This window comes from Scardinius erythrophthalmus, assembly GCF_964197995.2.
Source record: "Scardinius erythrophthalmus genome assembly, chromosome: 22".
NCBI classification, from domain to species: Eukaryota; Metazoa; Chordata; class Actinopteri; order Cypriniformes; family Leuciscidae; genus Scardinius; species Scardinius erythrophthalmus.
The window spans coordinates 29,256,944-29,281,183 of NC_138242.1; the positions used below are offsets into that span (position 1 = coordinate 29,256,944).

The 24,240-nt window shown below is 37.4% G+C and overlaps 2 protein-coding genes across 3 annotated transcripts; both read right to left on the reverse strand.

The window, feature by feature from the left end:
- Positions 1-817: 817 nt before the first annotated feature.
- kctd5b (potassium channel tetramerization domain containing 5b) lies at positions 818-12,455 on the reverse strand. 2 transcript variants are annotated; one of them, XM_081352614.1, is made up of 7 exons: positions 11,373-11,612; positions 8,792-8,900; positions 8,612-8,703; positions 6,640-6,735; positions 6,400-6,510; positions 4,436-4,561; positions 1,806-3,259 (listed from the first exon to the last, which is right to left on the reverse strand). In XM_081352614.1, the coding sequence occupies exons 1-7, from the start codon at positions 11,565-11,567 to the stop codon at positions 3,230-3,232; spliced, it is 759 nt and encodes a 252-aa protein (XP_081208740.1). In that variant the 5' UTR covers positions 11,568-11,612; the 3' UTR covers positions 1,806-3,229. The 2 variants fall into 2 exon arrangements, with proteins under 2 accessions (XP_081208739.1, XP_081208740.1); XM_081352613.1 differs by lacking the exon at positions 6,400-6,510 and having other exon boundaries at positions 818-3,259; positions 11,373-12,455.
- A 355-nt stretch (positions 12,456-12,810) lies between these two features.
- pdpk1b (3-phosphoinositide dependent protein kinase 1b) lies at positions 12,811-23,452 on the reverse strand. Its single transcript, XM_081353352.1, has 14 exons — positions 23,230-23,452; positions 20,717-20,911; positions 20,589-20,631; positions 20,328-20,465; positions 18,097-18,241; positions 17,791-17,888; positions 17,594-17,669; positions 17,274-17,342; positions 16,062-16,158; positions 15,798-15,971; positions 15,488-15,717; positions 15,325-15,382; positions 14,429-14,581; positions 12,811-14,338 (listed from the first exon to the last, which is right to left on the reverse strand). The coding sequence occupies exons 1-14, from the start codon at positions 23,251-23,253 to the stop codon at positions 14,225-14,227; spliced, it is 1,614 nt and encodes a 537-aa protein (XP_081209478.1). The 5' UTR covers positions 23,254-23,452; the 3' UTR covers positions 12,811-14,224.
- Between the last annotated feature and the right edge of the window lie 788 nt (positions 23,453-24,240).

The window sequence follows — 24,240 nt, forward strand, 5'->3', positions numbered from 1 at the left end:
TACGAAGGCTCTTTTTAAATGCGCAATTTGTTTGAGAATGAAGAATACAACAGATGGATTCTTCGCGGCCTTGCCTACCCCAGAATTCATTGCATGGCAGTGACTACAGGATTTTTTTTTTGGAGAGAGAGAGAGAGAAAAAATTGTCGAATTACACTTTTAAACTTAAGTATTGGAGTTCAGTTTACTCAAATAATCTAATAATACAAATGTAAAATTTTAAAAACTTGAAAAAAGCAGTAGCCTTTGAATTGGGACCTTTTTACAGCCTATGATTGGGACCCAGCCGCTCTCTCTTGACATGGCAGTGCTGGTCACGTGTGTGCACAGATGGCGCATCAGCGACTCCTGGATTAATCTCTCAGCATGAAAGGGAAATCTTAATATTCAAATGATGCTCTCTATTTACGCATGGGGAAGCATTAGCATCTGAGCCGGAATTACACAATGTTTGAAATTATGCTGATGTTAATCATGACATGACCACGTCGTGACTCCTGACCCGTTTGACAGACATAACTGAGATCGGTAGGCTACTATTAATATTTCGGTTTTTGATATTTTGAATTTGCTTTTGGTTTGCATTTTAATTTTAGTTAATTAAAAATATATCACTAGTTTTTATTTCCGTTTTAGTTTCTGTTATAGGGTTAGGGTTAGGGTAGCCGGTTCACGATACCATAAAAACATCTTATGATAGGCTACTAAACGAGCTGATCACGATACCATGCAGTATCGTGTTAATTCATTATTCAAATCTACAAAATGAACCAAAATTTCATAAATATGTAACGTAAATGAAAACAGACAAGATTTTCCTCAAATACTTTATTAATGCGAATAAATAACTGGCTATTGCTACTTATCAAATATAATCAGTGGAAACAAAATCCATCTTAGCACTGCCAAAGTAGCACAGAAACAGCATAAAGTGACATTTAGATATTTACACTGACAGTTTAATGGTACTCAATTGCATAAATAGCCTAATGTCATGAGATTAAATAACGTTTTAAATAGGCAATAACATAGAAATGCGAACATGTTGGAAAATAAAAATGTTTAAATTGGAAACTAAAACCGTCAGTAGGTGGCAGCAAGTCTTAATGATTGAGTCACTGAATCATTTATCCAACCGATTCTTTAAAAATGTTCGATTCATTCAGGAATGAAGCAAGTGACTATTTTTATGAATGGCTCAGGTCGATTTGTTCAAAAACACGGATTTATTCAGAAACAAAACACTGTGTTGAAACCATTCTGCTTTGTTTAGAACTATTTTCATTGGTGAAATAGAATACATCAATATTGTGTATAAAATTTCCTTTAAATTTGCTGAACTATTGTATAAAATCAATCGCATTTGTAATGTTGATATTGAAAACGGCACTCTTGCTCGAGTCATATTGCTGAACTATCATGTTATAGCCTAAATATAAAAAACAAGAACGCATACAGGAGCATTTTCTGCCCCCATATCTTTAAATGTTCAACTCTGACTAGAGGGCAATAAAACATATAACTCACAATATTACGGTAAAAAAAAAAAATACAGAGGCATTGGCAGTATTTTTTAAGCTTTACGATCGCGATATTACCGTAGTATCGGTATACCGTGCAACCCTATCAAGTTAAAAAATGAAAATGAGAAATAAAATTAGTGTTTAGTTTTTATATTTGATTTAATTTCAGGATATATATTATTTTTAACCATTCTAGTTTTAACAACACCGTCCCTATCTTTAACACTATGATAATAGTGCTTTCTCCAAAGTAAGAAGCAGACAGACACATAACTATTTGTTAAAACTGCATTTATGTCTTAAAAGTGTGTGGATGTGTTGCATTCAGCTACTTGGATTATAGTGTCATGAGATTTTGCAGTACAGGTATAGATTTGACTAGTTACCAAAACACAAAAATGTGTTTAGCATTTTCAAAACTGACATACAAATGCATCTATTGTTACCTTACAGGATATATAATAGTGTTTGTCCATATATCAAAAATGTGCAAGGTGTCATTTAAAGGCTTTCCCGATCCCGTCTTTCCTCTTGGTTGACAGACAGAAAAGCTCTTTCCCTTTAAGGCCCAGCCATAAGGTAATAAGATACACTAACACTTTTCTTAACAGCAAGGATGCATTTACTGATAGCTCTGAAATATTGCCTGGATGATGATAACAATAATAGCAGTAGTGCAAAAGCAATAATGCTCAAAAGGAGTAAAAAACTAAAACATTCCAGATACAGTTCAAAAGTTTGGGGTCAGTAAGATTTTCTGTTTAAAGAAAAGATTACTTTTATTCAGCAAGGATGCATTGAACTGGTCAAAAGTGTCATTAAAGACATTTGTAATGTTATAAAAGATTTATATTTCAAATAAATGCTGTTCTTTTGCAACTTCATCAAAGAATCCTGATTAAAATGAATCACGGTATCAAATCTGAAGAAACACAACCTTTTTCAACATTGATAATAATAATAAAAGTTTCTTGAGCAGCAAATCATAATATTAGAATGATTTCTGAAGGATCATGTGACACTGAAGACTGGAGTAATGATGCTGAAAAATATATTACAATAGAAAACAATTCTTTTAAATTTTAATAATATTTCACAATGGTACTGTTTTTACTGTATTTTTAAATTAAATAAATTAAGGTTTGGTGAGCAGAAGAGACTTTTCAAAAACACAGACCCCAAACTTTTAAAATCTTACACTAGAATTGCACTAAAAATCTTGAGCTCAACCGTGGCGCTACTGCAAAATTAGTACCGATTTTCAAAATCACTATTGTTAACTATTAGTTGTTTATCAAATGACAGTGGGGTCCAAAAGTCATTGATCATGTGACTCATACTGAAGCTCAGTGTGCTTTTGTAACATCTCATATCATGCAGGAGAACATGAGCATCAGTGCATTTGTAACTAAAACTTTTTGGACCCCACTGTACTATACAGAGTGGTGTGATTGTAACAGTGGACAGTGATTCAGAGTGACGTCACCGTTTCCTTTCGATCCCTGAGATTTACAATGGTCCAGTTCTTCAGATCAGAATCAGTCTGTGAATTATAAAGCATCCCAGTTTTTATTCCAGGCACCGTAAGTGGACGTGTTCTTCACGTGTTGCTTGCGTGCTTCAGTTTGTCGGTGTGCGTGAAGAGAACAAGCGCGTGGAATGTTCTAGAAAGAACTGATATGTCTCAGAACACGGGATCTAGATGATCATATTCTAGAGCCGCGCTCCTGTAGAATCTGAGGGAAAACAGCAGAGGATTTACATGATACAACAAAAGATTACTAATCTGCACTGAGCTACTGTCAATAATACTCTGCAACACAACGGCTCTGCGTGGTTTAACCAAGTACTTTATTTCTGAAGAATTACAGTGTAAACTGTTCAAAAGTTTGGGGTCGTAAGATTTTTCTGCTCATCAAGGCTGCATTTATTTGATCAAAAATACAGTAAAATCAGTTATATTGTGAAATATTATTATCATTTAAAATAACTGTTTCCTATGTGAATATATTTTAAAGTGTAATTTATTCCTGTGATCAAAGCTGAATTTTCAGCATCATTACTCCAGTCTTCAGTGTCACATGATCCTTCAGAAATCATTCTAATATGATGATTTGCTGCTCAAGAAACATTTCTGATTATTATTATAAAACAGTTGTTCTGCTTAATATTTGTTGTGGAAACTGTGACGCATTCTTTTAGGATTCTTTGATTAATACAAATAAGAATCTTTTGTAATATTATTTAAATGTCTTTACTGTCACTTTTGAACAATTTAACATGTCTTTGCTGACCCCAAACCTTTGAATGGTAGTGTAGTGTGCATAGTATGAATTTACTGTATAGAATAGAAAGACAAACTACAGGTACTATATTTCTATAAGAATACCAAATTTTTACTTTGGACTCTTTCTTAAAATATTACTCTTATGATCTATGGAGTATATACTATGTATAGTGTGCATAGTATGCCCATATTCAGTATGCATGGGATACCTGGATGATGTAATTCATTATAGGGCACACTGCTTGATTATATTGTATCCCACAATGCAGCATGATTGACATGACCAGACGCATTATGAGTTCGTTTTTAACTTTTATACACAAAATGATGAATTATAATTGAAAAATAATTGAGATAGAAATACAAAATATTTCTAAAATGATGCTATATGCAATTTATGCAACATAAATGTTAAAATAAATGTAAAAAAAAAACAATAATAAATACATTTTATTTCTAAAATAATGACAGAATTCTACAAACATGTGACCTACGTAAAAAGGCCATCATAACAGCAACATACTGTTTCACGTACTATTTTTAGGCGGTATTCAGTGTATACTGTGTAAAATAGAGCGGTAATGCTAGTAATCCAGTTGTTACACAGCCAAACACACATGCTTACCTTGGCTTTCTCACTGGGCTGGGAGCTGCTGCTATATGATTGGTTGTGCAGTTCCTTAGAAACAACACACAAGAACTCCGCCTGATCTTCACTACCGTAGTTATAGGAGGAGCCGATACTCACCACCTACATAAAACATGAACGAGAGACAGAAACGGAGAGAAACACGAAGAGATGAGCAACTGTTCTCATTGAGCGACTATAAACGATTAAAGAAACAGTACAACCAAAAATGCTAATTATGTCATGAGTCACTGAAATCATAACTCGCAAATCTCATTTTTGAGACTTGGTTATATTCAAAAGCAGGTTTGACATTATTGACAATTTGGTGTCACTAACATCTTAAGACGGCATTTTAAATATTACGCACAATTGTGATTCAAGAGCAATTTTTTTGGTTGTAATTTAATTGTGATTTCCACTTATATCACACTTTTATGATGCTTTTTTTGGAGCTTGACAACATCCGTTCCCATTCACTTTCACTGTACAGTGTGAATGTTGCGCACAATATTTAGATATAAAGTGCAGGTTTGGAACAGCATGAGGGTGAGAAAATAATGACAGAATTGACATTTTTGGATGAATAATCAGTTTAAGGCAAGACACTACAGGCAAAAAAAACTTGTATTTTCATGCACTGGTCAATTTTGAGAGTTGTTTCAGACTAGTGGAAAGAAAACATCCAAAATACACTTTTAAATGTTTATTTTAGTGCACTTTATCTATTTGCATCTATAGATATCAATTACAATTCATCTTTTTTAAAAGCTGTTTTTTCAAAATGAGTGTTTGTTTCATATATCATTTGACTGATTTAGTACAACATTTTAGTCCTAAAAACATGGTTAAAATGTATTTTGTTCTGGCTGTTGACAGTATTTCTTGATTTATGGAATGATAAAAAGAGATCCTCTGTAAAATGCAAAAATCAAAATGAAACAAGAATTCTGAACCTGGCTTAATCCAATGTTCAGATATCTGTTCTGGAAATGTATGCAAATAGACAATTTGCATATTTATTCATTATAAAAAAAAACTTGTAATACAAAAAAAAATGCTTGTAGTTCTTAAAATAATCAATCAATTAGGGAAGTATGTTGATATCTATTTGTTACTCACCAGGGGAGTCTTGCCTTAAAAGGTTTGTTCACCCAAAAATTAAACTATCCCATAATTTACTCACTCTCAAACCACAGGTGTATATGACTTTCAGCCGAGCACAATCTGAGTTATATTAAAAAATATCCTGGCTCTTCCGAGCTTTATAATGGGAGTGAATGGTCCCACAGATTTTGAAGCCCAAAAAAGTGCATCCATCCATCATAAAAGTAATCCATATGACTCCAGTGGGTTAATAAAGGCCTTCTGAAGCGAAGCGATGCGTTTTCGTAAGAATAATATCCATATTTATAAATTTATAAACTATAATCACTGGCTTCCGGTAACGGCCGTACGCGAGTCCAGTTCCGGCAGAAGAGTGACCTCTGACCTTTCATGTTTTATAACGTTTATTTTATAAAGATTATGTTTTATAAAGTTATAAATATGGATATTTTTCTTACAAAAACGCATCGCTTCTACAATTACTATTCAATCCCATTACAAAGCTTGGAAGAGCCAGGATTTTTTTTAATATAACTTTTGTGTTTGGCTGAACACCTGGGATGGCTTGAGGGTGAGTAAATTATGGGATAATTTCCATTTCTGGGTGAACTAACCCTTTAAATTAAAATATAACATGGGGCACTTCAATCGTCAACATGCTCGGGAATGCATCAGAATGCAGAGATTCACCGTTGTTAAAAGCATGCTAACACTTATAAACATGCAGATTGAAAGCACGACATCCATGCAAGTCACATGCCGGACAACCACATTCACTGTGTCCATTGCAATGAAAACCAAAACTGCGAGGGCATGCAGTGGTTAGTGGGAGGACAGGGGATTGTTGGACACACCTCTCCACTGTGGGCGGGGAGAGTTTGGCTTGACTCCTCCCCCTTCACCTCCCGAGACACAATCAGGAAAAACTCTGACTTCTGGGCCCGCCCATAACCTACACTGACAAGCTGCAACAACCAATCAGAGCGTAAGGCAGGGCCTGCATCACACACCGCAGGTCAGCTGAACCGGCGGGAGCGATTCTGATTGTTGTGGAGCTGGAATGATCAGATGAACTGATGCCGGGTTTGATTTACCTGCTCAAACTTCCATCCGTCTGACATGGTTGAGACCATCTGCGTCAGTTCTTCCTCTTGACACTGCAGAACTCTGTAAACATGCTTGACTGGCGTCTGAAGACAGAGACAAGGGTGGTAAAACATCTGTCCTTCATTTACATGCTACATGTATATAATGAAAATGTCATTTAAATGTAAATTAATTTCATTTAAAGAGGACCCATTATGCAAAATTCACTTTAATATGTTGTTTGAACATAAATGTGTGTCGGCAGTGTGTGTACACAACCACCATATAAATGGTAAAAATCCTTTTTTTAATCCCCATAAATCATAAGCCGTTTCTCAGAATAAGCTGTTAGCAGTTTCTATGCAAAGTGACGTCATATACAGTAAGCTTAGGCCCCGCCCACGACTGCTGATGGACTCTGTCTTATTAGCATAGACCCGTCCTGAGTGAGCTGGACACAGTCCGCCATGTTTATCTCCTCGCCAAGTAAGAAATTCTTATTAAAGCTACTAAAGTTATTCAGTCAAGTGCAGGGAGTGATTTTCTGTTTTTCTTTTGTTGTTTGATTCATATTAACAGCATATATAGCAGTAGGCACTGTATATTATGCTGCTTTTTACTTAAATACACAGATCTAATGTACACATGCAATTTTACTACTTGCTGTTTACGTTCACAGACATAACCGACTGTATTTATGTGAACTCTGTGTGTTTATAACATAACCTTCTGTGTATTTGACAGTTTAAGTGCAATAAGATGTGAAAGAGAACGTAGTTTAATACCGACGGGACGCTCCTTCTGAAATCCAGCTTTCTGTTCTCGTGCTTCGGATGTGTGCGCTCAGAAAACCATATATCAGAAGTTTAGACTGATATGGCTTTAAAGGGGTGGTTGATTATGATTTCACTTTTCTAACTTTAGTTAGTGTGTAATGTTGCTGTTTGAGCATAAACAACATCTGCAAAGTTACAACGCTCAAAGTTCAAAGCAAAGGGAGATATTTGCTTTTAAAGAAATTGCTTTTTAAGGACTACAACAAACGGCTGGTAGGAACTACAAGACATTCCTCCCTAAAATGTACATAAACCCTGACTCCGGAACACGATTTATAGATTATCAAGACAGAATATGCTAATCAATGATTAGAAGATAACTTCACATTAGCCACATAAATTCACCAACTAACCATTCAGAAATGTTGTCACTTCTTCTAGAGTCTCTCCATCATTGTCTGACTTCGGTTTGAACATAAAAGGTTAAAAGTTTTTGATATTTTCAGTGCATATCTGTGTGAGGTAACTGAAGCTGCTAAGAACGAGCTGATGTAGCTCCGCCCTCTGCGCCGGGAGCAGCAGCTCATTTGCATTTAAAGGGACTCACCCTCAAAAAGTGACAATTTTAACATGCTATATAAAAATATCTGTGGGGTATTTTGAGCTAAAACTTCACACACACACTCTGGGGACATCAAAGACTTATTTTACATTTGTGAAAAGGGCATTATACCACCCCTTTAAAACGCATGCAGATAATAAACTTTCATGATGATGAAGAACTGTAATGGCATGTGAGCGTGACCGCGATAGAGATCATAATCAAACCCAAACAGATGTTTTAGTTTTTGCCAGAGTATCAGAGGCACGAGCTGTAAAGGCTCCGCCCTCTTCTGGATGGGGAGCAGCAGCTCATTTGCATTTAAGGACACATGCGCGAAAACAGCATGTTTTTCCTTCCACTCAAAAATACTAAACAACATGGTGTAATAAATGATCTGTGGGGCATTTTGAGCTGAACTTCACAGACACATTCTGGGGACACCTGAGACTTATATTACATCTTGTAAAAAGAAGCATAATAGGTCCACTTTAAATTTATGCATATAGATTTGCATACTGCCAGAATGAAATTTCATAACCTTACAATGAAACTTTTTATAGCCTAATTTATAGTGAATGATGTGTTTTCCTGCTCCCTTACGTGTATCGTCTTAGCATCTCTTTCGCTGATATTTTCTTTGATGAGTTTAATTAATGATGTGATGTTGTAGAACTCCGCCTCTTCAAGAGCTCCTGAGATACACATGCAAACCCAATTAAAGTTACAGAGCAACAATCACAGTCTCGATCATGTCAGTTTGACGGTGCATGTTTGTCGTACCTTCCTCTGTCAGATTCTTGTTGAGGACCAGCTTTCCATGTCTCAGATAATTCAGTACGGGCCCGAAATACATGGGATCCCTGTCAATCAAATATGCCCCTGTCTCATCCTACAGTACAAATGAAAAGGACAGAGAAAGAAACCTCAGCAACCAAATTGCAACGACCTGCAAACACCCTAACTGCATAGCAACGCCCTGGAAACCATCCATAACACCCTGATAGCAATGTGCTAAAACCCTCTGAAAACAATAAAAAAAAAATAGGACCACCTTAGTAACCACATGCCTGAGTTTTGACAACGGAAAATGTGAAAATCAAGTTATCATTATTATTACAAAACAGCATGTTTTTATTTTACTTTGCGTGCAACCAGGGAACACCAAGAGAAGAGATCCATTAGAGGAAAGTGAGTTTAAACATTAATGAGTTGTGCGCGTGCGTGCGTGTGGGACTCGGCATCTGTTTTTAATGGCATGCAGGCCACATTCATAAAAAAATAAACGTTATGTGACACACACGCACAATATTCTGTTCAAGCTTCAACCAGGACACTTCCAGATGCGAAATGGACCTGGTGTGTGAGGCTGAAATCAGCCTTTTATCAAATCTGGGGCACAAACAGCGTGGAGTGATTTCCCAGAGCCTTAGAGACTCCTGCTCTTTACAGGGTTAAAACCCCTAGAGAGCAGGATTATTCTGGATTAGGGTTATTTTGAGATTACCGTCTGAGATTTGAGAGATGAGAGGAGGTAAGACAGCAGGAGCAGCGGGAACCCAAAAGAATGTGACACACGCTGCTGTTCAAACGGCAAAAAAAGTATTTAATTTATTACAGTGAAATTATATAATTTAATTTAAGTGTGCACTTCAACTACTCATTATATGATACGATTTAAAGAGGAAGCATGTAATGTTTGTTGCCACCAAATAAAAATAGTTTCAAACATGTTTCCCGAACACTTGAACGCAGCAAGTGCCCCGAACAAACATGTAGCTCCGCCCCCAAACTCACGCAATTGGTTGAGACGACAAACAGCAATGTTTTGACACCGTCTGTGCTGCTTACACTTTTTCCAAAGAATCAAACTAGAAATGGTTTACTTATAATTTTTTCTGCATATTATGAGATAGTTACTAGAAAATATTTTAACATTACATTTTCTAAACCACTTAAGCGTTAATTATAAATTCAAATTTTAGGCAGTAATATTTAATAATAATGTAGACTGAAGACAATTATTTCATCCTCATAACATCTTTATTTTTCTCCATGTCACAATAATGCTATTTTTAAATTTTATCAATTTTTTTAGATACTATTTTAACACAGTTTATCAGTTTTCCGATTTTATCGATTTTTATCAAGTGGTTGGATGAAATGCAAAAAGTTTTTATTTTTTTAGTCCTTAAAAACTGCAGTTTGATCGATTCAATCATATTAAATAATAATAATAGGCTACAAATATTTACTTCAAAATAAAACCAATTACCAGCTGTAATGCACCTTTTTTATATTTAGGTTATCAGACAAAAAAAAAATTGAAAACAGATTCTAATATATTTACAATATTAGCCTACACTTAAAAACCTCCTGCTTGCATCAAACACTGATCATTGCCTGATCTGACCCATAACCTTCCACCTTTATCTCGGACACAGCTCAGGTGTCATAAGCGGGATAGTGTCCAGATTACAGAGCAAAAGTGGGGCAGATGTGCTGATGATGTCATCGGCATGGCCACCCCAGGACGCCACAATCTGCCTGCACATCTTCCCATGAACACTCGTGGAGAAGAACAGTAGAGAGCTTGTTCTGGGACTGGGAGAGGAGGGGTGGGGCGGACGGTAAAAGTGTGTTTGTTCGAGTCCATCCGACAGGAAAACAACTCTAGACAAAAACAGCCATCTGGACAACCCCCCAAATTACCATAGAAACAATACAAATAACTCCATGCAACAATATAAGTGATTATGAACTGAAGAGAAGTGAAATAGCAGCTAGAGATAGCTTCATACTGATGACCCATTTTAAAGCATCTCCTCCAAACTGAGCAGAAATAGATCTTTTGTCTTGTGAATCATTAAAAAAACTGAACAAAAACAGGTTTATGCATGCTTAATGCCAAATGATAAGTGTTTTTTTTTTTAAAATATAGATAGGCTACATTCATTTCTGTACAGCTGTCAGTTTTGGTTTCGTTTACATTACAGCTTTTTTGTTTAGATGTTTGTTTATACATTATCTGTAGATGCACTTTTACATAAGGTTACCATAATACAATATCTTATTTAATAACGGTCCTGTGTGTGAATAACTATTTTTATAATTCAGCTATATCAAATTACATAATTACTAGTCAAAATGCATTGTCAGTATAACGGTATTACGTGATAAAGAGGCTTTGTTTGAGTATCATTTTACAGACTTCTGCACTCTCTAACCTACTTTTCCCACCCATTCTTTATAAATAACTTATACATGAACTAAATAAATAAATGGCCTGTCTTAGATGCCAAGTTGTTTATCTCAGTTGAACTGGCAAAATGATCTCTAAATGAAACAAATCAAACTGTATTACCTTATCCGAGTCGAGGTCTGGCTCTGCTTGGCACAGTCGGAACAGGAATGATTTGGGGTCCCGGCAGAGAGTCTGTCTGGTGGATAGAAAATACGTGCCGCCGACGTTCAAACGGACCCACTTGGAGGATCTGTGGTTGAAGGTCTGAGCCGGTCGACAGTCCTGGCCGCTGATCTCGCCGTGACTCTCGGCCATCCTGAGCTCGGTGTTCCGCTGAAGTGCGTAACGGTGACCGCGCGCCTCTCCAATATAACCAAGTTATCCCAACAGGCGCGCGAAGAGCGCACGCACTGACGGCGCGAGAAACACCCCTCAGTTTTGTTTTTGAGCACGAGACAGAGAAAAGACATGGGCTGTGTTCTTTATTCCGATATCTAACTCCACTGTATAGTCAGTGTATCGCGACTGAATTTCTAGTGATTCGAAAAGGAATCATTCGTTTGAACCGATACTTTTTAGTGATTCGATTCGATCGTGATTGTGGATCACTCATCTGTAAAGAGACTTTGCTTGACGGGGACACTATTAATAATTATAGTACTGGGAATAATTAATGTGATCATCAACATTATTAAAATATTAAATACTGTTGTTTTGTAATATTAACAATATTATTAGTGTTAGAAATGTTACAACAATAAACATTTAAAAACCATTTAGAATTGGCAATTAACAATTTGAGTCCTAATAGTAAAAAAAAAGGATAAACACCGATTTTAGAACAAAACAAATGTAATATAAAGCGAGGAGAATTCGTGAATGTGATCAAATTAATCGTCCGAAGTCTCAGATAGACAGAATCGGATTTCTCAACACAATCCGGATGTGAACGAGTTTAAATTAGATCGTGTCTGTTTTAATGCCAGTCACACTTTAATTTAGGGCCCAATAAATGGCGCCTGCAATACTTGTAGTAAAAATCTTTATAGGTCATCACATGATGCATGCGATTCCAAAAAATGCCCACTAGGTTGAGAGACTAAAAGCCCTTTTATTTTAGACTGGAGGGCTGCACGAACAACTATGAGAATGCATGAGTTCACTACAGAAGGCGGATGATTCAGATTGCCATACTGGTGTCATGAAGTTAGTTTGTAATAAGTGGGTCTGATTGATTAGCTACTTTTGAATCTGACTAGGCGATGAAAATACTAGCCTACTAATTAATCTAAAGAGTAGATCTAACAAAGCCTGTCAAAAACATGTCCTGATCCTATTCCACCCCAAAAAGTAAAAAACAAATGAATAAATATAATACATTTCATAAAGATTTTTAGGATAATTAAAAATGTTCTTAATCCTAAAAGTGTTTCATTTATTTACTTTATGCAAGAAACTATATATATATATATATTTATAGCCTTTGACTGTCAAGGGAACAACTTTACAACAAAATAAAATTAATACCATTCAAACACAGAGAAAAACCAAAGAGACTGCGTTTGTTGGCCTAAAACCCTACATGCTTTATTTCAGTTCTAGGTTTTGCCGAGCGCAAAAGGTCGACAAGAAGAATACACACATTGCCTACACGCACAAAGACCCCCCACGCACACACACACAAACCATATCTCTCACACACACACACAGACACACATGCGCGCACACACAGACAAGTGGGGCCGTGCGCATACAGGCATTAAATTATCAGAAATGAGCCAATCACTGCGCAAATAGAAAATGTATATGATATAGTAAGAAAACAAAAGCAGTAAAATATCATAGTTTACAATAATTCTTCACATTCAAAGGCTATACATATTCAATACATACACAGCAAGGCCCTGGAACATGACTTCAATCCAAATATGCTTTCATATATTAGAATTTAAATAACACAGAGAAGCCAGGCCAGAACGGAGCGGCCCAATAACCTTATACAAGAATAAAAATACAAAACCTGGATCCTAGAGTCACCTCTTTACTCACCTCCCATTTGCAATTTTACATCAACTGTACATCACAGTCATCTGTTACCGATCAGGAAGACGCACGCGCACACACACTCAGTCTGTCGGTCTCACTCACTCCACGGACTTCCTGTTTAAAAACGGCCAAATGAGAGGAGCCAAACACACGCACACGACCAGATTGTCCCTCCGTCGCAAGCCTCCAATCAGCAAAGCATACCGTCACAATGCAAGCGCTTTAAAGGAAAACAGCTAAACTCAGTCGTGCTTTCAGCATAGGGCCGGGGGGGGGGGGACAAATTACCCTCTCAAACCACATTACCCATGTGGCTTTCGTGGCGGTGTGGTGCCGTCTCCTGGTGCGATTTGAAGCTTTATTCGTAACGTGAACATGCTGAGGAGAGATTCGACACCACATCCTCCAATCGGAATCAGCAAGACCAGCTACTGTAGCCAATAAGGGTAAAAGGACCCGCCTTAATTCTAAACGCAGACTAAAGCGACACACACTACAAAGCGTTTAGGCGTTTCAATGTAAGGAGATGAGTGTGTGTTCGCGTCGAGCGAGAAAAGAAGAGAGCGTGTGCACTTGTTCCGCAACAGGCGGGTGGAGATTGCACGATTCGAAAGGGTTCGTTTCCTGCATTGCTTTAAACTGATGGAAAGACTTTGTCTAAACGTGTGATAAAGGTTTATTATGGCTTGCCTGCCGACATGACATGCTGACTACGGCCTTGCTGCTTTTGGTTGTGAAGACTCCACCCTCGGCTTGTGAAACAACTGAATCTGAACAGAGAAAGTGCCTGGGAGCGACGGGACTGATATATGAGGAGACAAAGACAATATATAGCTGGAGAGGCGTCTCTACAGGGGGCGTGTCCCCGTCCTGTGATTGGTTGGAGAGCTGTGGGGGCGTGGCCAAAGGGGAGGAGCACTGTAGTCCTATAGGCTGGGGCTCTGGTGTTTGTGGTAGATCTTCCTCCAAACTTCCTGGATCTTCTTGCACCATTTATCAGCGTTGCCGCTTGGGTCCATTAGATAGTACGTCCGGTTTGGCTACGGGAACAAAGCAGCGTCATTAAACATCCGATTTAAACCATGCAGATGTGGCATTATAAGATAATAGACTGCTGGGACTGCTGTTACCGTGTGGACAAAGAAGGTTTTAAAGTTCTTTGCTTCTGGTCGTAGTTCAGGTGACCATGGAATCTCCCCTTTCAGAACTTTATTGACCGGATCCACGTAGTACAAGTGAGGACCCTCAGTCAGTAGCAACTGCCTCCTCCGTGCAAACAGACCCTACACATGTACACCAAAGGGAAAGACACAATGAAACACAAAAAACTCCTTTAATAAAGTAAGATTATAAAACATATGACTCCTGTCCTGGAACTTCCAACAGTGTTTGATTCACTAAAAAGAACTAAATCATGCGAGTCAAGTCGTTCAATAATTGGTCTGACTACACTGGTTGTTCTGCATGGATTTGATTCACTAAAATGAACAAAATCAGAATCGGATTTGATTTGATTTACTGAAAAGAACTGAATAATATGCGTCATTCATTCATTCAGGAATTGGATGGAATACTCAGGCTTTAATTCACAAAAAGGAACCAAATAAGGAGTCTCATTCGTTCAGGATCTGAATGGAATACACTGGTCATGCTGTATAGTTTTGATTGACTAAAAATAATCAAATCATAAGAATCATTTGTTAGGGAACTGGGTGGGTTCACACAGTTTTGATTCACTAAAAAGAACTGAATCATAAGAGTCATTCGATCAGCAATTGGTCAGACTACACTGATCATGCTGTATGGTTTTAATTCACTAAAAACAATAGGTGTGTTCGACTTAAATCTGCTCTGTGCCGATCAATGTATGACATCAAATTACTGTGAGAGTGATTCGAAAGCATCTGCTCTCTAATGGTACTTAGATGTCGTTCGTACACACCTAAACATTTAATTTGTTCAGGAATTGGATGGAAAACAATTCTATCTGACTGAATACTCTTACAGATTACCAACAGCTACTCACTTTGCGTTTGTCCACTGGGCCCATTTTTAAGATGAGGTTATTCTCCACAAACTGGTGCCTGGTTAAAAAAAAAAAAAAAAAAAAAAAAAAAAAAAACGAGACAAGTTACAGAACGCATGTACGGAGAGAAAGCCACATAAAAAGACAGTGTGTATTTGTGTACCATGGGTTTGCAGCACTCTGCTTGTCCAGTAAGATGCGTTTCTCCTCATCGCTGTATTGTAGGTCGAGCTCCATGCTATTACTGTCCAGCTCATGAATATGTATAAACTGATCCACACTAGGAGAGGGGTTATACGTAGGAGCACTTGTCTCTACTGTAAAGGGAACTAAAGGGGCAGGGCCAGGCTGTGCCACCTGCATACAACTGAACTGGCTCAGGAGATCATCATACTGGAAATAAAAGAGAAAAAGAGATTAAGAATGATCTCAATTTGACATTTTCTGAAGAAAATCAGACTGTGTTGACTCACATTTCCATAGCAGTCCTCATCATCCTCAGACATGGCGGGAAGATAAGCCGTTAGTTTGGGTGGAGTCCGCAAATGTACGTCATGCCAGCCAACTGTTTCAAAAAAAGGGTGGGACCTCAGCGGTCCGTAGCCGCCCATCTCATCACAGCCGATCCGCTTGCATGGATCCAGTGACTGTGAAAGTAAAACACCAATGAGCACACATCAGATCCTCACCCACACTATGAATAGAAGAACAAACATTTATGATTAAATAAGGCTGACCAGAAGCTGTTCCACAAGGTCCTTAGCTTTGGGGAAAAATTTCTCAGGAAACTCGTACTCGAGTTTTATAATCTTCTGGAATATTAGATACTCATTCCTGTGATGGATTAAAAGAAAACAATGTTTAGTAAATTGGAGGTTTAAGCTTCTTCACATGGACAGGGTTGATGTTAGGGATAGATCATGAGGTTGAAAAGCGTTCTGCGCTGACAAGATGCATGGGAAAAAAAACAATGCTTTAAACTCTGGACTTTTTTCATAGTAGTATAATATCTCAGACTATTTCTCATGTCACGAGTACCACGTTTATAAAAAAAATATAATAATAATAATAAAAAAAATTGTATATTAAATTGACTTGGCATTGACTTATAGTATTTTTTTCTACTATTGGAAGTCAATGGCTACCGTTAACTGTCTGGTTACCAACATTTTTCAAAATATAATCCCCTTTTGTGTTCAACAGGGGAGAAAATCATACAGGTTTGGAACAACTTGAGGGCGAGTAAATGTTAAAAATATATATTTTTGGGTGAACTGTCCCATTAAGCTGAGAAAAAGTTACTGTTCTTCAAGCGGCTTTCTGTACGGACAAGCAAAATGAACTTTGAGCTTTAGGATCACGCCTAAACGGTAAAATACACAGTGATAGATCAAAATGCCTGGCTTGGTGAGTATTCGCTTAACACCGTTGGTTATGTCTTAAGTGAACATGAACAGTTGGGGGGGGGATAATGTGTTAACAGTATATTGGATCCGTGCAATCAGTCTTAAAGTGCCAGCTGCCTAATATTGCTGTTGCTGTCTGTCATTAATGTTAATCAAACAACAAAAGACAAAGAACAATCACTCACTGCTCTTTAGTAGATTTAGTCGGATTAATCTATCATTTAGACAGTGAATGCAATGCAGTGGTTTTACAATGAATACAATGTTGCTTGCCAATATATCAAGAGTTGTCAATTCATGATAGTTTCTCATCATCTTAATTTTTTTTATAGGCCTACTAGAAACACATTGTCATGAATATCTAAATAATCCCAGTGGGTCTATTTGAAGTCTTCTATTTATCATGTAGTATTATTTACTTTGGTGATCAGTTTTGGCCAGTACTGCTTCCAGTGATCGGTAATTGGCCCTAAAAACCCTGATTGGAGCACCCTTATCCACTTTAAATCAGTATGCAGTTTTGCACTCCGAAAAGAAACTCACCCAGCTCTGAATGGCGGCAAACCAGCAACAAGCTGGTAGATTATGCAGCCTAATGCCCAGAGATCCGAACTGCCACAAGAAAAAATATGTTTAAGATAAACAACACAAGTAAGCCAAATAACAGTCATAAAATGAACCTTTAAGTCAAAACATCAAATAAACCCTTGTTCTTGGTCTTGTTTAGTTATTGCACATAATGTCTCTGGGATTCAGAAGAGGAGGAATCACTAAATAAATGCTGAATTAGGCCCATTTCATTACAACGAATGCATTACAACTGCATGAAATATAACCATGAAATATTCATCAGTCGTGTTTACCTCTTGCAGGCAGATTTCTCAGTCAGTAATTCTGGAGAGACGTACTGAGCCGTACCAACAAATGAGTTTGCTCTTGCTGCGGGGAGAAACGTCAGAATGACAATGTCACTTAATAAAAGCAATATCAAAAGAGGATACTTGTGCATGAACCGTTTACACTGTCAGAGGATGATTGTTATGTGGAGTATATGCATTACCCTGTTTGCTGTCAGAGGACAGTTGTTTGGCCGTGCCAAAGTCTGTTATTTGAATGTGCATCTCTTCACTGAGCAGAATATTCTCTGGCTTTAGATCTCTGTGACAAAACCACAGTAACAGAAATACTCAATGTCAGGATATACATATACACGCATACACATATATACATACATGCATGCATGCATATATATATATACACATACACACATTTATATATATAAAAAAAAAAAAAAAAAAAAAAAGAAAACCTACAGAAAAGGACAAATAAAACTATTGACAGACACCTTAAAGACAAACCTACTAACCTGTGGATGATGCCCTTCTGATGCAAGTACTCAAGAGCACAAACTATCTCAGCGGAGTAGAACCGTGTACAGGTCTCGTCAAACGAGCCGATTTTTCGAATGTATTTCAGCAGTTCGCCATTTTTAGCATAGCTCAATCCAAAATCTGGCAGTACATTCAGGAAAGCGTTCGATTTAAACTCAGTGTCAACATTAAGATATTGAGATATATCCAGAAGATAATGAGATATAAAAATGTGACAAAATGTATCGATGTAAACGATATGATTTGCGATAGAGTTTTATCCAAGACTCAGCTTACAGTATTTATAAAGTATAATCCACCCAAAAAGTAAATTCTGTCCTCATGTCGTTTCAAACCTACAAGATTTTCATTCAACTTCCAAACACAAACGAAGGTATTTTTATGATTTCTGTCCCTCTATTTAAAGTCCATTCCTCTAAAACTTAAAAGATCCACAAAAAAAGTCATCGTAAAAAAAAAAAAAAATCGATCGATCGAGTGGTCTAATCCAAATACACGATGGCTTCATATGATGATGAACAGATTTACAACGTATACTGTAGTAAACATGGAAGTTCAAAATCTTGCGTGACGCGCGAAAACAACATGAGAGGGAGAAAATGCAGAATTAATTTTTGGATGAACTAACCATTTACAGTTTGGGAATAATAATTTTGACATGCTTTCTTGCGATTAGAATTGTGATTGACTGCAGTGATCATCTGAAGCGCATACACGCTGGAACGGCACTCCTCAAATGGAAAGCACAAACATCATTTAAATCACCACATCACATTTAGTTTTAGTAGTAGGATTATTCAAAGCGTTTTAGATGGTTTATTCTTAAATGTGTAGTGCTCTAATAGCGGGAGAGTCTGAGCACGGCTTGTATGTGTAAGAGATCCAACGAACACCTGCATTGAAAGAACGAGTACAGCGTGAGGAAAACAATGAGTTTCAGCGACATTACTACATTAAACTACTGTGTGTAATGTTGAATATAATGTATAATAATTAGGGCTGTCAATCGATTAAAAAATGTAATCGCGATTAATCGCATGATTGTCATGAGTTAACTCGCGATTAATCACAATTTTTTTATTTGTTCTAAATGTACCTTAAATTAATACTTTTCAAGTTTGTTATACTCTAATCAACATGGGCATGGATAAATATGGATGCTTTATGCAAATGTATGTTTATTATTGAAACCAGTCAACATAGAGCATGAAGACGAGACATGTTTCAAAGGTCATAGATGTTTTTCAAAGAACTTGTTCATGTCTATTAGACATATAGAAAGAACAAAGAAATACCAGGTTCCCATTACTTCTCTTTCTTTGCACTGAGCAATTCACTAACACAATAATGTTAAGATTTTTGCATGACAGGGCAGCTCTTCTGAAAACGCTAAATGTACATTTATTATTTATTATTACATTAGTTTGTCTCTCTCTATGCCCATTTTGATGAAGCTAAATTCTCAATAAAACTGTTTTCATTGGTATATTTTACTGTTTCTGTTGTCAAACAACGGAATGAATATGAAATAGTGACTGAAACGCGACCCATTAAGACATAACCAGCTCTCAGCGCGCACGAGAGAGAGAGAGAGAGAGAGAGAGAGAGAGAGAGAGAGAGAGAGAGAGAGAGAGAGAGAGAGAGAGAGAGAGAGAGAGAGAGAGAGAGAGAGAGAGAGAGAGAGAGAGAGAGAGAGAGAGAGAGAGAGAGAGAGAGAGAGAGAGAGAGAGAGAGAGAGAGAGACGCGCGCGTGCTGAGAGAGCAGTACCGGCGGTACCGGTAGATTCTCAGAAACTAAATAAGGTTTGGGCGCTTTGTTGAAGGGAAAAAAAAAAAAAAAAAAAAAAAAAATCGCTAAATGGGTCGGCAATGTCGCTAAGTTGGCAACACTGTGTATCTCCATTTCTCCAACTAGGGGTTGGGCCACGGGTCAAACAGAAAATACGCGCTGCGTTAATCGCGCGTTAAAAAATTTGTGCCGATAATATGATTTTGCGTTAACGCGTTATTAACGCGCTAACTTTGACAGCACTAATAATAATGCAATGGGGGAATATTTGTGGGTCTTGATATTGATTTTTAATAATAATAAAACAACGATAATATCGTGGGTTTAGTATCGTGATTTGTATCGAATCAATAACCAGTTTTATGACCACCCACAGTGCCTATATTGGTCGACCACTAGCATGTGTGTGAAGGATACAGAGCTTCTCTTCATCCTGAAAGGTGAAGAAGAGCTTGACGAAGAATGGATGATCCAGGTGTGACATGATGTCTCTTTCTCTCTTAACATATTGCGCTTTGTTCTCCTTCATTATGTGGCGCTTTTCCAGGATCTTAACTGTTGAAACACGTGCGCAAACACTTTTAGTACATGCTCCCATCCAGTGTTTTAATGTCAAATGTAATAATGATAAATCGAATGCATATGAACCACAAGTCTGATGATGTAACGACGACTTACTTGCATATTCCTTCCCCGTCGAGTGTTCCTTTGCTAAGACAACCTGCAAGTAGAACAGAGGGCAAAGGTTAGTACATTAAATGCATAATACTATCTGAGGTACATCAGATAAATTAAAAGTGTCATACGGTAGAGAATGAGCCTTCTCCCAATATTTTTCCGAATCGGAAATCCTCGGGTCTCTTCTTGCGAGGCTGGGTCGGCTGGGGGGGTAGTGCCTGTCCCTCCATGCTGCTGCCGTGGAGACGGGGCGTGTCCTGCTGGCCTCTTACCATGGGTGGACAGGAGATGAGAACAGAGGAGTGGAGGGATGCAACATCATACTGAGGAGAAAAAGAAAGAGGAAGTCAGTGTATTACTCACGTTACTGAACTACTGCCTCTGAAGTAATTATTGCACGGCTTGTGATAGTTATGAAAGATGGTACACCATTTCTGTGCATTTTTTTATTTTAGCATTTCAATTATTATTTGTATTAATGATTTAAATACTTTAGAGAAACATATTTATACAATATGCAAATTATACATTATGTAAATTCATTTTAAGTGCAATGGCATCACTCATAGTTGACAGCAAGATGAGAGCACATATTCTATGTATTAATATTAAAGTTATTGATAATTAACCATTATGTGATCACCTGGAACACAAACGATTACATTACAAGTTTTTGATAAATGAAAACGTTCATTCAGACTGTAAGTCAATTTCTGAGCATCTAAACAGTCCTCACATATAATTACTTTAAAACAACTTAAATATGTGGCTCTGCCTAAATTACACTGAATATCCATAATTACACTGGATATCATTGTTAAAATTATTAAAAAGGGAACTAATATGCACTACAAATCAATGTTCAGTGCCTTTCTCTCACACTGCTTGATGGATGCTTTCAAAACACTGCTTCATGAAGTTTCGAAATCTTTTTACGAACATTTTGTTTTAAATCAGTGGTTCGAAGCGTGTGTTTTCAGCAATCAAGGCTTTGCTATGTCATAACTGTTTCGAAGTCTGTGTCCGAAATCGCCTTGTAGGGAATAGTGAATGAGGGTATAATACGATCTCTGTGAACCCATGAATCATGCAGATTCACTGAGATCAACCCCCAGCGGCTATGGTTTTTACCTGATCCACTTAACAAATGTGTAGACGTCTTAATGAGGCATTTGTATAATTAAAATGAATAATAGTAGTAAATAGTATCTTAATGGCCTGTTTAGCTGAGCTATCCATAGAACAAACAAAACAAGATTACATGATCAGTTAATTGCATTTGATACTGCATTCATACTTTCAATAAAACATTTGCAAAAGCTATTTATTCATGTTTGGCCTGAGTTTTGGCTGCATTTACACTGTTCTGACCAGCAGGGGTCGCCAGCGCGTGGCGTTTCGAACGCTTCGAAACAGTGAATCATTTCGGGAGTTCAATTGATTCGAAGCTTTGAAAAGCTTCGTTTCTCCCATCACTACCTGTAACTGCAGCTCACATTATTCATAATCAGCATTCCTACAATAATGAACTTCAAAACACCTCTATAAAACATGAGTCACACGTCAACAAGAACTTTGGTCAAATCTCCGGCAATAATCCTGTTAACTACCCTTTGCAACCCACGCACCACAATATTAATTCATGCTTCATACACTTAACGAGGCTTAAGAAACAACAATAGTAACAGAAATAGAAATAACAGAGGCAAGTTACATTGCAGGATTTACATCTTGATAAATCTAAACCAACATACCCAGTTTAATATGCTGTGTCTGAAAATGGCCCACCAATGAGTCTGATAATTCACCAATCATATTCATAAGGGTTTTGTCTTAGTCTAGCAATCTATATGACGTTATACGTAATAATAATAGGCTGTCAAAAGAACATGAGAAGGTGAAACCTTAAAAATCTCTAAGCCACTTTTATAGGCCGCAACTCTGAGTCTGTTCATTTCAGTGGAAATAACATGCTTAACTAAGTCACTGATAACATGGACGTGTTAATAAGCCGTTATAGACATGTAGTACAGCTAATTATCCCTTAATTACGGTTTAAAATGATAAACAGAGCAAAGAGAGGAGCAAATGAGTCAAAACAACCTGAGGCGACTTATGCTAGAAGCGCTACCGACACAAAAACGGTGTTGTAGTTTGTCAGAGACTTAAGAACAAGCCCTGGATGTTCTCACTTAATTCTTAGAAATAAACATGATTTGTGTAAATCGAGAGCAGATTTAAGACAGCCAGAACCAAAACCCTATGCCGTGAGTTAGCGGTCAAGCTAACGGCTAAGAAAACAAGCAACTTCATTTGTTGATAGAATTAGCTCGCAGCGCTAACACATAACAATATGAGCATTTATCTACAATGCTCTTTTAAAAATATCAACATCAAGCCTAATAATTCATTCAGAAATCCCTGTATAAATTACGATAAGAAACAAAAGTTGACACTTCCTGGTTAATAGACCTGCGCTTGTTTAGGGGACTAGCGGGCTAATGAAGCTAAATGCTAAGCAAAAGAGTCGGGTCGCAAGCGTCCCGCGCCACCCCCCCAAAAAACGCCGTTACAAGCAGCGCGCGCAACGCGGCGCGAAGCGGCTTCGAGCACGCGTTCCCAAGACGCTAGCGGTACTCACAATCTGACTCGTGGCTCTTGCCATGGAAGTTTTCCGCGGGTAATTTATTTGGGATTAAATAATTGTGAAGACTGGAGTCATGGCCGCCCTCTCTGCGCCTTCGCTTCACGGCTGTGACGTCACGCCACAACAACATTACTGCAGTCGAGAGGAATAAAAAAAAAAAAAAAAAAAAATACCGCGCGCCCCCAAACGGCGAATCCCCAAAATTCCATGTACATCCATCTTTTTCCAACACCCCATGACGCTTTGCGCGAATTATGGGTGTAACTGAACTTCCGTTAAACAGTCAGCGTCAGGTTCGTTTTCAAAAACTGGGTTCAAATGACATTCACATTCATTATTCTATTCACCAGTCAACCGTCGGATATTTAAAAGTGTAAAAAAGCATTAACAAATAACTAACAGACCATAAATAACCCGCGATTATTTCCGTAGCTATATTATGGACGTGTTAAATATCACTGTGGTAATGTAGTTATGTATCATACATTGCCTTACTAAAAAAAAAATTATTAACTGAAACATTGAGTGTCTGACTCTTTTCCCTATGCTCTTTTCACATTCCCGGGTTTCTCGGAAGCGGAAGTCGTCATAGATGGGTAAAGTTCTAAAGTGGTGAATGACTGAGAGACATTAAATAAATGTTTAATGTTTCCATTTGCTCATATAGCTAAATAAAAACTCCTCAATAGTGTTTTCCACAACTTTTAAAAGAAGAAAAAAATAAAGAGAGATTGATAACGGCAGTCAGAAGAGAGAAAGATGTCAACTTTACCATCACACACCCTCACAGCAGCATTTTTTTTTTTTTTTTTGTAATTGGATAGCCTAATATATACATACGAAGAGTTCAGATGCAAAAGCCACTAAGTGCCATCTGAAAATTTCTTCTAGAATGATCATTTTTATCAAGCTTGTATATTTAAGTTCAGTAATTTCACTTAAATGACAATTAATAGGTAATTTTCATTGCCATTTAAGAAAAATTACTAAACTTAAATAAACGAT

Excerpts from the sequence above, each read along its gene's own strand:
- kctd5b (XM_081352614.1), bottom strand. The coding sequence starts at position 11,567 with ATGGCCGAGAGTCACGGCGAGATCAGCGGCCAGGACTGTCGACCGGCT. Across the intron at positions 8,901-11,372 it reads CAGACCTCGACTCGGATAAG|GATGAGACAGGGGCATATTT; the intron begins GTAATACAGTTT and ends TTTGTACTGTAG. Across the intron at positions 8,704-8,791 it reads CAAGAATCTGACAGAGGAAG|GAGCTCTTGAAGAGGCGGAG; the intron begins GTACGACAAACA and ends TGTGTATCTCAG.
- pdpk1b (XM_081353352.1), bottom strand. The coding sequence starts at position 23,253 with ATGGCAAGAGCCACGAGTCAGATT. Across the intron at positions 17,343-17,593 it reads GAGAAATCTGCCTGCAAGAG|TTCGGATCTCTGGGCATTAG; the intron begins GTAAACACGACT and ends TTCTTGTGGCAG. Across the intron at positions 15,718-15,797 it reads ATGAGGACTGCTATGGAAAT|TATGATGATCTCCTGAGCCA; the intron begins GTGAGTCAACAC and ends TTTTATTTCCAG.